At 41.2% G+C, this 14,120-nt stretch overlaps 1 protein-coding gene across 1 annotated transcript in view; it reads left to right on the plus strand.

Moving 5' to 3' along the window:
• Positions 1-14,120, plus strand: part of GBE1 (1,4-alpha-glucan branching enzyme 1) — a 753,232-nt gene that overhangs the window by 474,417 nt on the left and 264,695 nt on the right. The window contains exon 8 of the mRNA XM_085623022.1: positions 6,011-6,126. Coding sequence (XP_085479148.1) covers positions 6,011-6,126 — 116 coding nt within the window. The remainder of the gene's footprint in view (positions 1-6,010; positions 6,127-14,120) is intronic.

The raw sequence follows: 14,120 nt of genomic DNA on the forward strand, positions 1-14,120 counted from the left end.
ATGCAGAGGTCTGACATCCCTTGCGGGGTGTCCAACTCGTGACCAAGACGGGGTTCTTCATTCTATTCCATCAGGTAATGGGTTTGGCTCTTTCCTGGGGGATATTTGGCCTTACACCCACATACATGCTAGGTACACTTAGGTAAGGTCCACATCGTAGGAGTACGCTTGATTACTGTCATGTTTATATGCTGCCTACTGTTTTATCACCATGGTAGAATTCTTCCGTCTATTTATTCTGTTGGTGCTTGTAATCGCTTATGTCTATTGATTGTTGCAGTAAACATGTTTTATACTAGAATAACGCTGGTTCAATAAATGCTTATTGAAAATGTCCGCAATGTTTATTCTGTGTATCTCTCTGAGACTAAGTGAGCACGATTGACTGAGCGAAAAGTACTGTAATGTTTCCACGATCCCTGAAGGGTCAAGGTTTGTCGTGTGTTCAATGGTGTGCAGGAACTATTCACTCCTTGGTAAGATTAAGGAGCTTATGGTGGCACTGAGCTAGCTTGTCCACAGGCTGATTTATCCTGTGGGGGTGTCCAGAATCAGTCTAGACACCAACCCCTCAGATTGTTGTCCAACAAACATGCAGATCCTATGTATTTATAGGGACTACACAACAATATTGAGTGTCCCCTCACAGTTCAAACTGGAAAAACCGTTAAAAAAAAAACCAAACTGAGACAGTATGAAGATCTTGAAAGAAGATCGTGAAGGCACCAAACCATCTGAGCCCACTGTACAGAAGAAGCTATTAAGTCTACGAAGTATCTACCTTACCTGAAGAAAAATTGTAAATTAGGGCCATAAATCTCTAGAGAAGTAGCAACATGACAAAAACAGGGCTTTGAATGAGTTGCCAAGGCCTCTTATGGTTTCGTCTAGACACAAAATGGCATCTTAGAAAGAAAGTTGGAGTCCATCTTGAGAATGTAGACGGACCATGAAGATGGGATTGACAGCCATCTTGAAAGGGTCTATATATATATATATATATATGGCTGGCCATGGCCCTTCCTTCCTGATTTTGATGATAAACATATCAGCGGCAGAAAAGTATAATGTCTTGTATCCCTCACTCCACTGCCACAGGATTCTGCAATGAAAACTTCAAAGGGCTACCACGGTTAGTGAAATACTGGTGCATGACTTCAGGAAGCCTGTGGGGCACTGCTGCTGCAGACTGCAACTTCAATAAAAAAAAAAAAATTGCACTATTTCAAGCAGGTTGCTCTCACCCAATCTGCACTTGCTCAAGGACATTGGCTGTTGTGGCGTGTCCGAGTCGATGCCTGGAAAAGAGCTGGCTCGGCGTGAGATGTTTGAGCATGCTAACATAATTGTATGCCCTCTCTTTTTCAGGATGGTGATGGTAGTTTTGACAAACTAAAGGTTGTGCATTGACAGAATAACCATTGTCCCACGAATGTTAACTAGATGTATAATAACATTGCCATTCCATCAAAAATATAAGTTGGTCTTAGATTTTTGAGAATCACAAATTTCCTGAACCTCATATTAAGGTTGATCTTCTTAGAAGATTCAGGTGGTTTAGATGGTAAACAATATGGATCAAGAACATATGGATTTCACTGGCAAGAATGAAAAACTGGATGAATCTTCCAAGGTTGATTCAATTTTGTTTAGAAATCCACAGAACTGGTTTTATGAGTGGTGAAGTAAGAACCAGAAATGTGTGGTTGAAACTTTACTGGTAAGGTACGGACAGAAAGAAAACGAGGAGATAGCCAGATGTTGGATCCAGGATGGTTCCCTGGCCTTGTCAACCATTTCTTTCTCCTTGGCCTTTAAATGACCTAAACTGTTGTTGAATAGGTGTCTTATTACTTGCCAATGTTTCAGGAAACGTCTAGCAACCAGAATTAAGTGATCAATTCCTTTTGAGGAAGGAACGATTCCAGGATGATAACCTTACAGACAAAAGTGTCCCAACTTTGTTAGCACTAGGTTGCATTATTGTAAGAGAACTAGTCTATTGCTAAAAATGAGGAATAGCACTGGTTACAATGCGTACCAATAAACGTGTACCATTACAACGCGGGTATTAGTACGTGTTGTCAATTACGAGATACCATTACAACGAAAACATTTACCCCGACTATGCATTTACCACGCATGCCCAACACCACAACACTCCCCTAAACCCTAAAACACTACCCCCAGCACAACCCTCACCCTGTCCCCCAGTCCTGTCCCTACACTCAAACACTACCCTGCACGACCCCGACACTACCCTAAACCACTACCCTACCCTACCCTACACTACACAAACACCACAACACTACCCTAAACCCTAAAACACTATCCCTAGCATGACCCCCTGACAAATCCTAAAAAAGTCACCCCCATGCCCAATCCCCCTTACCTCTCTCTCCTCGTGGTTCTTCTCTCCTCCTGGTTCCTGCTTCACTCCTGCTTCATGTCGTCTCTGAGGGGCGGTGCACGTCATTATGAGGAAACGGAACAGCCTCTGTTTCCTAACGACGTTCATCATCTACATTTTTTTAGAACTCATGGTAATTTACTATACATACCTTTACAACGAAATTTGTTGTAAAGGCATGCGTGGTGAATGACCATGCGTTCTAAAAAAATGTGTAGTAATGACTTTGCGATGTACAATGAATGCATGGTAATGCATGCGTTGTAATGGTATAGTGAAGTAAAAAACTCAATGTAATGGCTGTTCACCAAAAATGAGTCGTAGTTATTTCGGGTTGCCTAATAATAGTAGTAAAGGTAGAATAATAAACACTGGTCTGCATAGTCTGTCTCTCGGTTGGTTTAAGTGAAAACCTGAAGTTGAAGCCTGGGATGTTCCCACTGCCTTGCAAAATGCTTTCCTTAAATGGCCAAATATGTATTCAACTTAATGGTGTGTCAAACAATGGAGAAGGAAAATCTGTTACAATACACATAGCCATTTCAAGAGTCTTTGGCACCTTGGGAAAGGGGTGTGAAATAGGCAATTTTTGTAATTGTATCGACTGTGACCATAGTGACCTGGTGTGCTTCAGGGGTCGGAAATATACCATAACATCAGTAGATATAGTAGTTAATGGTTCTGGTGCTACTGGAAGAGGTTCAAAACACTCAAAAGTTCTTGAATGAAGCAACTTGTTTGAGCACAAATATGACAAACAACATATTCCTCAACATCTGAACAGATTGTAGGTCCAAACAAGAACTTAAGGGCAAGTCTAATGGGGCCTTGCTCATCACTGTCCTTGAAAGAAAGAAACCGGACACAACCACGTTAATATTATTTGTGGCCACTATTACGATGTGTTCACATAAATGCATGTTCTGTTTTTGTGCAAAAACAGTTTGTGTGCAAATCGTCTAAGTAGTGAGGATGCAGTCATTATTGAGTTTCCTTAACCTTTCCAATATAGATTGAATAGCTCTTACCACTCAGTGTGAATGTATAATTTGTTGGAACATTCAGGATCAAGACCACACATGGCATCAGCTAGCAGATTCTTTGACCCAGGAATGTAAGTTAGTGTAAAATCGTATTGAACGCCCATCTGTTTTGATCAACTTTTAGGCACTGCACGTTTTATAAACCTTACCAGTTTCAGAGATCAGTTATAATTTCAAAAGGTTCTCCTACACCAACCACTAAATGCATCAATTTTGGACAATCTATCTTCATGGCCAATAGTTCTCTTCATAATTAAATAGTTATATTAATTCTCTAATAATGTTAAGCATGGTGTTAATTTCTTTTGTCCATATGAAGCTGTAGAAGGACAGCTCCTCCTGCATTATAAGAGACCTTCGTCTCTACTATGAGCTTATTGGTAGGCAATGATTAGAAGCTTAGGTTAACAGCCTCTTGAGTGACTTAAAAGATGGTTTGGCTCAAGCTTCTCAATGAAACTCTCCGTTCATGTTTCCCTTTTCCAAGACTCGAGTAATGTCAGCTGTCAAATGAAGAAAGTCCTTGATAAAATGTCAATAAAATGATTGCAAACCTGGGAGGCCTTCAGGTTTTCTTAGTTGGTTTTGGGTGAAGACCACTCCAGGGATAGGTGCTACTTTCTTAGGCTCATTAGATAGACCAGATGAATCCAGTCTAAGTCATGGTTATTCAATATGTTCTTGTTCGAGGTTACACCTTGTGTTTGTAGGTTAACTAGAGTGGTTATAGTCTGGTCCATACTAAGGTTATGTTCAATCAAAGATTTCGAAAAATATTGTGGTATCAACGAGGTAAATCAATGCAAAAGTTTCCAAACGGTACAGAAAGCAATTTTTCACTTGTAACCTTTGATTATGCGTTATCCGTTCTGCTGAGCAGATGGTATACACTATGCTAGTTAAGTTTTAAAAAGAGAAGGGGTCCACTGGATATCTGCCTACTCCGCAAGAAACTTTTTTTAACTTTCAAATGGAGTAAGGGGTCTAAAACAGACTGTCTCTTATGTGAAAGCATTACCATCCCAACTCAGGAGTCAGTAATTTTTTTATGTTTCACGAGTGGATTTCGGTCGCAAAACGTAAATCTACAAAATCACTATTTGGAAGTGATGCTCACAACATACTGTTCCAAATAGCGATTTGGCATGGAGTTGCAAAGCCGTTTTAGAAGTTGGTTAAAATGTATCAACGTATCTGATTCAGTACATAGTAAAAAAACACTTACAGATGTAAACCTGCAATTCAGACTGTTTTAACCGTATTGACGTTTAGTAAATCTGGCTTGTTGCACAGTGCGTTCTGGCAAATCCCCCTGGATTTTTTTGCTTGTGACTACTTTTTTTTTTTTTTTAAGTTTACTGTGAGTGAGCCTCCCTACCTGAGTCTCCAGCACCAGACCTATGGCTTGTTTGTCTTTCTCCCAGCATGGACAAATGCATATTTTTGACCAAAGTTAAGGTGTTATTTCCAGGCTTTATCAATAAGGTTTGTTCCAGAATATCTTATACATTTTAGGCCATACTTTGGGCTATTTTGCATTTGCTTAAGATGAACGTGAAGCTAAGGTCCGCTTCTAATGCAACAGTAGAAAATTCTGTTGGTAGCACCAGTAGCCTTTTCTAAACATTTCCTTTCAAGACATCCTTGTATTAGAAACTTTTATTAAGGCCCCAAAGTTCTGATCCATAGGGGATTTGACTTAAAGCCTAAACCTGGACTACTATGCCGATAAGACTACCTGTGCCTACAAGTGCAAACCCTTCTAAGGATTGTACTTAGGAAAAGTTTGGGTTTCTCTAGCCCTGAAGATTGTTTGAGGTATGAAGAGCAAGATATGTAAAAGAGTTTACACCTCCCAACAACTTTATTGAAGGATTTTTGTGTCTTTCCAATTTTCTTGAAGGCCATAGCTTTTTTCAGGGTGTTTATCAGAACTGATGAGCATATATATAGTATTCAACTTACTTAATTTTGTCTGTAATGCACTGTATATATACAATGTTTTATATGCTTTTTTCTTTTTTTAAAGAAAATGGTTTTAAAGAGAAAACGTGACTTCTTTTGCTGCCCCTCACTGATAAGATCCTTCTGCTGGTCCTTAAATAACTGTTTGAACGTTGGCAACACTCAAAATGAACAACTCTCCTTATTTCTCCATTTGGCATGTTGGAGGCTGGTACATTCAAATCAATAAATGAACTACTGGTGTGATCTTCATGTGGTAGCCTTATGCAAGTCCCTCCTGGAACAAACACAGCTACTGGTCTCTGCAGTCACACTCACCTTGAGCAGTGAGGTGTGAACATGACTCCCAACCTCCAACGAAGGACATGGTGAAGGAGCACAACTGCAGCATGTTACTCTCTGTGCAGGAATTCCATTAACATTTTTGGATCCAATTATTCAATTTAACTGACTGCTTTTTTCTGAACATAATGTATTTACTTTATATAAATTATAAAATGGTATAATAAACTTCGTCCTGTAACAAACTTTTATATATATTTTGTTAAACTAATTCCACATGAAATACTCTTGTTCTGACTTTCTCCTCCAGCTGGGAAGTTTTGAGATTCCTTCTTTCAAATTTGAGGTGGTGGATTAAAGAATATGGCTTTGATGGCTTTCGTTTCGATGGTGTTACATCAATGCTGTACCATCACCATGGTATGGGTAAGTATCACAGCCTCTACCTGTGCATGTGTTCTCTATTCCCCATCTTTTCTTTGGTTTTCCTCCAATACATGATATGATAGATTGTGTTCCTGTTCTAATAATGGCATTAGAATGTTTATTATAATACTAAACTGGCTTCGTAAGTATGTGCAGTTTATTTTGTTACTTGTATCTTTATTGAACATATCAAGTTTTGAATGATCTGAAATGAGATTCCCTCAGAGGCCAGGCCTAATTAGACCAAAACCAGTCCACTGGATGGGATCTGACCAGGTGGTTGGACTGGATTGTTGCAACCGGAACAGTACCAAGACTTATTTGCATATGGCATGTCTCTGTCTAGAGTGGCGTAGTGGGTGAAAGGTTATGAACTGGAATGTGGCCCAAACGATCCCTCACCTTGTTTGTTGAAATTTGTGCAGGCAAGCTTGGAAGAAACGTGTGATGGATTTAGTCTACAGACTAAAATGATGTAGCCCTCAAGGTGTATAATCGGATATGAATGCACTTCACAAGGAATTTACTTAAAAGGAAAACAATTAATCTATCTGCATGATAGCTGTTCAGTGGATGGGGCCTTTAGCTTATATTTTAAACAGTGCCCACCTTGGGCCTTTATGCTCTCCCCTTGCCACCTGGAATGCATGTTGAGTGAGGGAAGATGCCCTCCTCCTGTTTGGTATGGTCCAGGTATGCCAGAATCCATCTGGGCTGTTATCTATTTGAAATGTATTTGACACATCTATTATTCTGGTGCTAACGTTTAGAGGACCCTTAGGCTGTGAAAGAAGAAGAGGCACACAGAAGTGAGATGTATCAGGCCAAAATTTGAAGGATAATATTGGTGAAACGGCATGGTCCCTGTCTGCAGGCCATGTGATGGAAGTGCCTCTCTTTACCAGGGATGGAATTATGTTTAATGTTTCTAGGCCCCTTGCCTGCAGACTGTGAGATGTTGGTCTACCAATGCAAATGATTACAATGTAATAATGGAGGCTAAGACCAGATGATACCTGCCTGATTCTCTGTGAAGGGTCGGTTGAAGCACAGATAACAGGAGATAGGGATGTGGGGCTGATGGAAGGAAGCTAAGCAGATATTCTGTATGTAAAAAGATGGAATGTCACCAGCTACAAGGCGAGTATCAACATCTGAACTAAATGAGGAAAGACACATTATACTCCTACTTGGATAGATTTTAAACATTCAAAATAAAGCAAAATTGGAAAAAACGTTTGTTAACTTTACCGCCCTAATAGGGAGCACCAAAATCGTTGATTTTTTTTTCTCCCACTCACTGGTATCAGTTTCTTCCATTTCTAATTTCCAAATGAGCAGGACTGTCTGTGAATTGTGTTGCAGTGTGTACATTTCAATTGAATGCTTACTATCCTTACTACTCTAACCGTACTGGGCCCTCTACGGTTAGGCTGTCTGAAGTGTTTCCACTATCACACAGGCAATGATCGTTTGAATCTTTTTCTGCTGACAGAAGGGGTGGAAATTAGGGTGACCAAACTACTCATTAGCTGTCAAATGAGGACCATCCAACTCACAAGTTAGAAATCCGGTTTAGATAGACCACTCTCCAGACCATGATGACAATTTATAGAATAGCAACTGGAAGACCCAACCTCCTGAAGAAGTTAAGTCGAGTGAGAATTATGCAAACCAAAATCTCAGCAATTGCGACAAACAGAAGATGTAAAACCTGATGGTCTGATAGGGCTCTCTGATTCACACTACAACACATTTAAAACATTAGTCATAGTTAAAATGGAAGAAACAACAAGACTCAATCAAACTAAGATGAGATTTAAATTAATTTGGGTATTGTGTTAAGGAATCAAAATTCATTGGAATAAACACTTTCTTGAGGACTTCGGTCAAGAATATCGCAGCTTGCATTAAAGCCCCCAACATTTACGCACTCATTAGAGGAGGGTTAATAAAATGTTGTTGCAAAGTTAGAGTCCCACTACCCTTTAAGGCAGAAGGATAGTTCAAAGTTCTAGCAGCTCAGGTCCTACGAAAAAAGGGAGAACGTTTCAAACTTAAAGTCCATTAGAGATGAGTCCGTTAGCATAGAGCTAATGGTAGAATGGTTTTTTTGAAAAAAGAAATGGTTAGGCAAAGAAGGTCTGTCCATCAGCTACCAATTGTAGTCTGGACAAGCAGTCCAAAGTAAAAGATCGATCAGCTTAGCATCCGGATCCCAGGTAGGAAAAATCAATGGCGTTTGGTGCCCCTCCTTTGGGGTTTCTTCTTTTATAGAGTTCTGGAAAGTCTAGTGATGTAGCATCACACCACCATTGAAAGACTATCACACCCCTGCTCACATCACGTCACCTGAAATGATTGAAACATCAAGCTGGTTTCCCCTGCCAGCCATAAAAAATGAAAGATGGTGAGTCCACGAAGACCTAACGAAGACCTAACATGGTAGAAAAGAAGTACAAAAGTTGCAACTTTAGTCAAAGCTGAAATTCTATTCCCACAGGAATATTTCTCTGTTCACATTGAAAGAAATATTGAAAAATCTCAGGGTGTAGTCGCGTCCAGGACAAAACAAGCAACATTGTTCTTACAAAGAACAATCCATTGTGTTAAATCAAAGGAAAGGTCAACATTAGAGAAAAGCATTTAATGAATGCCTTTAAGTTAGCATCGCACGTTTAAATGAAATGAGCTTGGACTTTACTTCAAATGTGAATCACTTCAAGTGAAGAATGTATTTAGAAATAAAGTACTTTCACAAAATATTATTACATTGAAATGGCTAAATTTGTAAATACCCTACTACCACAAAAATATACGACCTTCATGTAAATGCATATTTTTCTGAATTCTGTATACTAGTTTTCATAAAGTATAAGGTATCTTGTATCAAACCTGTGCTTTCTTTCTACACAATTGTGCTCCAACTTTTCTAATGGGTGCTATCTCAGCAAAAAGCATAACAATCACTAGGCCACTTTGCATAGCATCACATTCTCACTAATATACATCTATAAGCAACATATGCATTGGAAATTCATTAGCACAACTTGTTTTTGCTACCTTTATAAATGTGTTTTCTTCATCTCACATTTTAAAGCATGCTTTTATGATGCTTCTACTACACATCTCTGTTTCATGTATTACTGTGTCTAATGCGTGCAACCCGTACCTTCGGTTTTTGTGTCTTCTGTAAATAACATGTTGTGTAAAGATTTTTTGAAATCCTGCGGATCAATTCTTAAGTTCAACCCAACACAGTCCAGTCCGCCGATATCTGATAGCAGCCCCAGAAATGTGTATACACTCTGAATTGCTCCTGTATCTGCTTCAACAGCATACTGCAGACTCCACCCTGAACGCATGTTCATTTCTCCCAAACCAACACTGCACAGGCACTTATCTGTGCACTGGCTACTTCTGTACTTGGTCAGGAAAGACACACGATCATACATGTGCTTCACCAGCACTCTGCAGATGGTCCTGTCCTGCCCCTAAAATTGATAATTGTTTGCGGGGGGGAACCCCCTAAATCCTTCTCCTATAATTCGGGCTTGATCGCTATTCTCGCTCGCACTTTCATCTAGAATTCCTACTTTATTCTTCACCACTTTATGAAGTCCACCTGCCGCCAATGTAATTCAACTCTAAAGCAGGGGTGCATTCCACTACCCATATGTTCAGTCTGCTTAACTTGAGAACTCCTCAGCATGTTACATGCACTATACATATCAGCTGGTGAAACCCATTACCATTTCATTGGATGTCTTCCCATAAGATGGGGCAATGGTAATGTTTATACTCTAATCACATCATGTTGCAAACTCATTTACCCCAACTCTTGGAATTTTCATTATGTCCCAATTCATCAACTAATAAGTTCTCTCCATCCACAAAAAAGTATGATATTAAAGGGAGATTAAAACTATATAGGTGTCAGTAAAATATGGCACTAATTTTGTAAAACATTTATAAAATTGATTTATATTTCATGAAAATAATTTGCAAGCCTTAACAAAACTCTGAAGACTTCATATTTTGTACACTATGTATAGCTTCGTATAGCTGTCAAGGAGTCTGAGAGGCTGGCCTGGTATATGCTGTCCACTAATTAAAGTGGGCACTCTGCACCAGTCCAGACAACACTTATGGTGATTTAAGAGGTCTCAGACAACCTTAGAAAGCTATCCAAGTGGTAGCTGTGGAGAGCAGCCTTCAGGCTAAACCTTGAAGGAGAGTAAAGCAGCTTGCTTTACCAAAATGCAGTCTTATTGTATATATTAAATGAAAAGAGAACCACACAATAGTTATAAAAATATGTTTTTAGTATATAACACTATCTAGTACATTACAGTATCTCCTGCACGGAGATGGACACAAAGCACACAATACTTAAGCAAATAAACAGTAAATAACACTAATACGCTGTGGGCCCCAGGGGAGAACCAAGCCATATACTAAGAAAGTGGTATGAGAACCACAACTCGAGTCAGGACAATGTTGAGAGGATGTAGAATCTCTGGGATCCCAAGGAACCACCCAACGTGAATAGATAGGAACCCCATGGAGGATTGGTGCAGTGTGGGAACACGACCGCGTGCTTCGTACAAATCCATGTGAAAGTTGCGGTTGGAGTTATTAGAAATAAAGGACCCTTCCCCCTGGACTATGAAGAAACCCCATGGAAGACAGAGGGTTGGAGAGCCACCCCACCTGTGGATACCGAAGTATCCAAGTTACCTATCCCAGGGGAGCCGGGTGCATATATGTGAAGTGGCATAGGAAACTGCTGTCGAACCCAATGGAGGACTTCGAAGAAGAGCCGCTGCTGGAAGGGAGAAGAATATTAGTTGGAATTAAACATGGAGTCTAGTTAAAGAGTACCTGAAAGCAGAGGGGACAGAGTCTGTCTCACTTCATGGTGACCAGGGGCTCGGTAGACGAATGCCCACCGATGTTGGGCGCTTCAGGATAGTTGACCGGGACCTTGACTAAAGCTGCTGGGACCAGTCGACGTTGAGGATGGCTAGGAGCCGGATACGAGCAGTCCCATGAAGGATGTCAAGTCCTGAGGGTTCGGTGTCCTGCGGGAGCACGAACAAGCCTTGGCAACGGCAACCCACGCAGAAGGTCAAGGGAGTGTACGGTTCAGGCCAGCAAGGTCCAGGAGACTCAACACACACAGGGGAGTCAGGGCAAGCATGGAGCAATCAGGGGAGCCCATAAAAAGCAAAGTTGACCGACCCTCAAATGGACCCACAGGCCGGAGGTACAGGAGGTGCGAGAGGACCTCGAGCAGCTTCACAGAACAGCTCCACCTCACAGCAGAACATGCTGTGAGGTGGTTGAAGATCTTTGTAGGAATTCGTGCCAGAGGTTGGGGCTACTCAGAGCCCATGCGCTTGTTAAGGAATTACAAACCAGCACATGCACTTGAAAAAGGACGCGGTGCACAGGGGTTTTGGTATTGCAGCCCCCATGAGGGATTCTGACCTCAAACTTGGTGAGAGGGCAGCTTGGACCTTGAGGGACGTAGAAACCCACCTCCTGTGTTGCTGAGCTGTTCAGAGTCCATAGGAGCTCAGGATCAGCAGACCAGTGCAGTGTTATGGTGCCTGCAAATGCAGGGGAGTGACTCCTTTACTCCAAAGGAGATTATTTCAGGTGTCTTTGATGCTCCACAAGTCCTGCACGGATCCTATATGGTGCACAGGCACAGACAATGCAGCAGACTGAGAGGGAGACAGTCAGGCCCAAACGAAGTCCAGAAACCCCAGACGGTCGAAGTGCAGTGGTTTCAGGTTTTGAATCTTGTCCATGAAGAATCTAGTGTCCTACAGCCAGGTACGTCCTTAAGTACCCACGGCAGAGGGTTGGAAAGATTCTGGGGACCCTCCCAGGGGAGATTCTGGACAGAGGGGAGGTTACTCCCTTGTCCTTTGTCCAGTTTCATGCCAAAGCGGGTGCCAAAGGCTCCCAGGACTGGTTTGAACTGGACTATGCTCAGGGACACCAAATGTGCCCCAGACTTTCAGCCGCTGGCAAGCGCACCCAGCCAGCCCTAGTACACTAAATCCTGTTTAGGAAGTGGTCACACCTCCCATTGACAGGATGCCTATTGTTCTGCCTTCCCCTGCTGTAGCTTGGCTCAGCAGCAGGAGAGCAGAAATGTGTCTCTGGTCGGCAGCAACCATTTTATTCCTTCCGGAGTTAGAAGGCTGGTACAGGGATCCCATGAAGCTTACTTCTGAGGGGTTGAATCATACCTCCCACACCGGTTACTGGTGTGGGGGTATAATTCCACAATGTTTGACACCACACACGATAGGGTTACTTTCAGATGTTTTAGTGTTGGTCATCACGCAGTCGCGTAATGCCTCTCTATATGTCGTATATGGCTGCTTCACTGACAACCCAGGGAATGGACTCCTTAGGCTGCAGGGGTGTCCTACTCATGCAGTGGCACCGTCACACTTAGAACCAAGCACCCTGCCTTCAGGATTGTAAAGGCCTGCTATGTGTGCCTTATAGGTGTTAAGTGTGGTGAACCTTAGATATAGTAAACCTATATCTTAAGTAAGTGGTGCATGCACTAGCTTACACAGCCTGCAATGACAGGCCTATAGTTCCATTTTGCATGGCCTCTGATGGGTGGCATAATACAAGCTTCAGCCCTTGGGAGGCCTCTGGGGTACCTATGCCCTGGGTACATGGGTACCATATATTAGGGACTGACAAGGGTACCCCAGTATCCAATCTGGAGTGTACCTAAGTACATAACATAACAGTTTAGGGTGAAAGCAGATAGACTGTGGTCCAGATTAGCAGGATCCCAGTCAGACTAGTCAAAAACAGTATTTCATTTAGCAAAAAGTGGGGGTAACCATGGGAAGCAGATCCTAACTTCCTACAAGGAGTCTCAACAAGATTTGACCATTGTTATCTGGCATGATCTGCAGATCACAAGTTTCAATTGTGGCATTGCAAACTCCGCATTTCATCCTGCTGGGGTTGATAATTTAAGTGCAATTAAATTGGGTGATAGTAAATTACTTTATATATTGTGCTTAGAAATTGCAAAAACTCTGGTATGAAGCATTATATTAAAACAAACTATCATGTTGCAGTATATTGCTTATTCTTAGTTGATGCTGTTAATGCAGTCCAGTGTGTAAACCTGTTTGAAAACACTTAGTTTTATTTATAATACAGCACATTGAATTAATTTGGTAATGTTTTAGTATGCAGATATTATAGAAAGTTTCATCAGTTTAGTTTAGTCTTACTTTCATTCAGTTGAAATGTAACTTTAATGTTAAATCTTGTGATAGATCGCTTGCAGCAGATGAAACTTGACTAGTTTGTAACTTGAGGTATAGCTCACTGAAAAAACACATTTCATTTCAGATAGTGGTGGGCAAGGCACCCTAGGCTTATTGGCTGCTTGGCTACCATTTCTGGCAGAATGGCCTCTGTCTTGGATAACCCAATGGAGGAGATGGCTGTCTCTGCTGGCCCTGCATCCTCTGTAGTTGTAGCTCCTAACATGGAGATTTGACAGATGGGTGGTGCAATTTAATCTGTCATTGTTTGGATCTTCTTTACTGGCCATTTCTAACTGAGACCATTCCCAAAAAATAAAAATATTGTCAAATGATGAAAATGTAAAATAAAGAAATTCCATAACTGTTTCCTTTTATGGTCGAGCATTTGAGACCTCTTGTATATACTTTAGTATATACTTTTATGTTTATGGGCTCTGGAGATCAGCCCGTGGACTTTTTTCTGTTCATCTGCCTCTATTTAACTGTTTTGATAGAAAACGACCGGCAGAGGTCAGTAAAATACCAGAATCACTTTAGCATGGTCTAGATTCCAGTCCATAGAAATTGTCTTCCAAGAGCACCCGTAGACAATAATATTTTTCTCAAATCTTGTATTTTCAGTGATATGACCACCAAAGGCCCTGATTTTATTTTAAAAACGGAGCTTTG

The sequence above is a fragment of the Triturus cristatus genome, chromosome 8 (genome assembly GCF_964204655.1).
Source record: "Triturus cristatus chromosome 8, aTriCri1.1, whole genome shotgun sequence".
Lineage (NCBI taxonomy): Eukaryota > Metazoa > Chordata > Amphibia > Caudata > Salamandridae > Triturus > Triturus cristatus.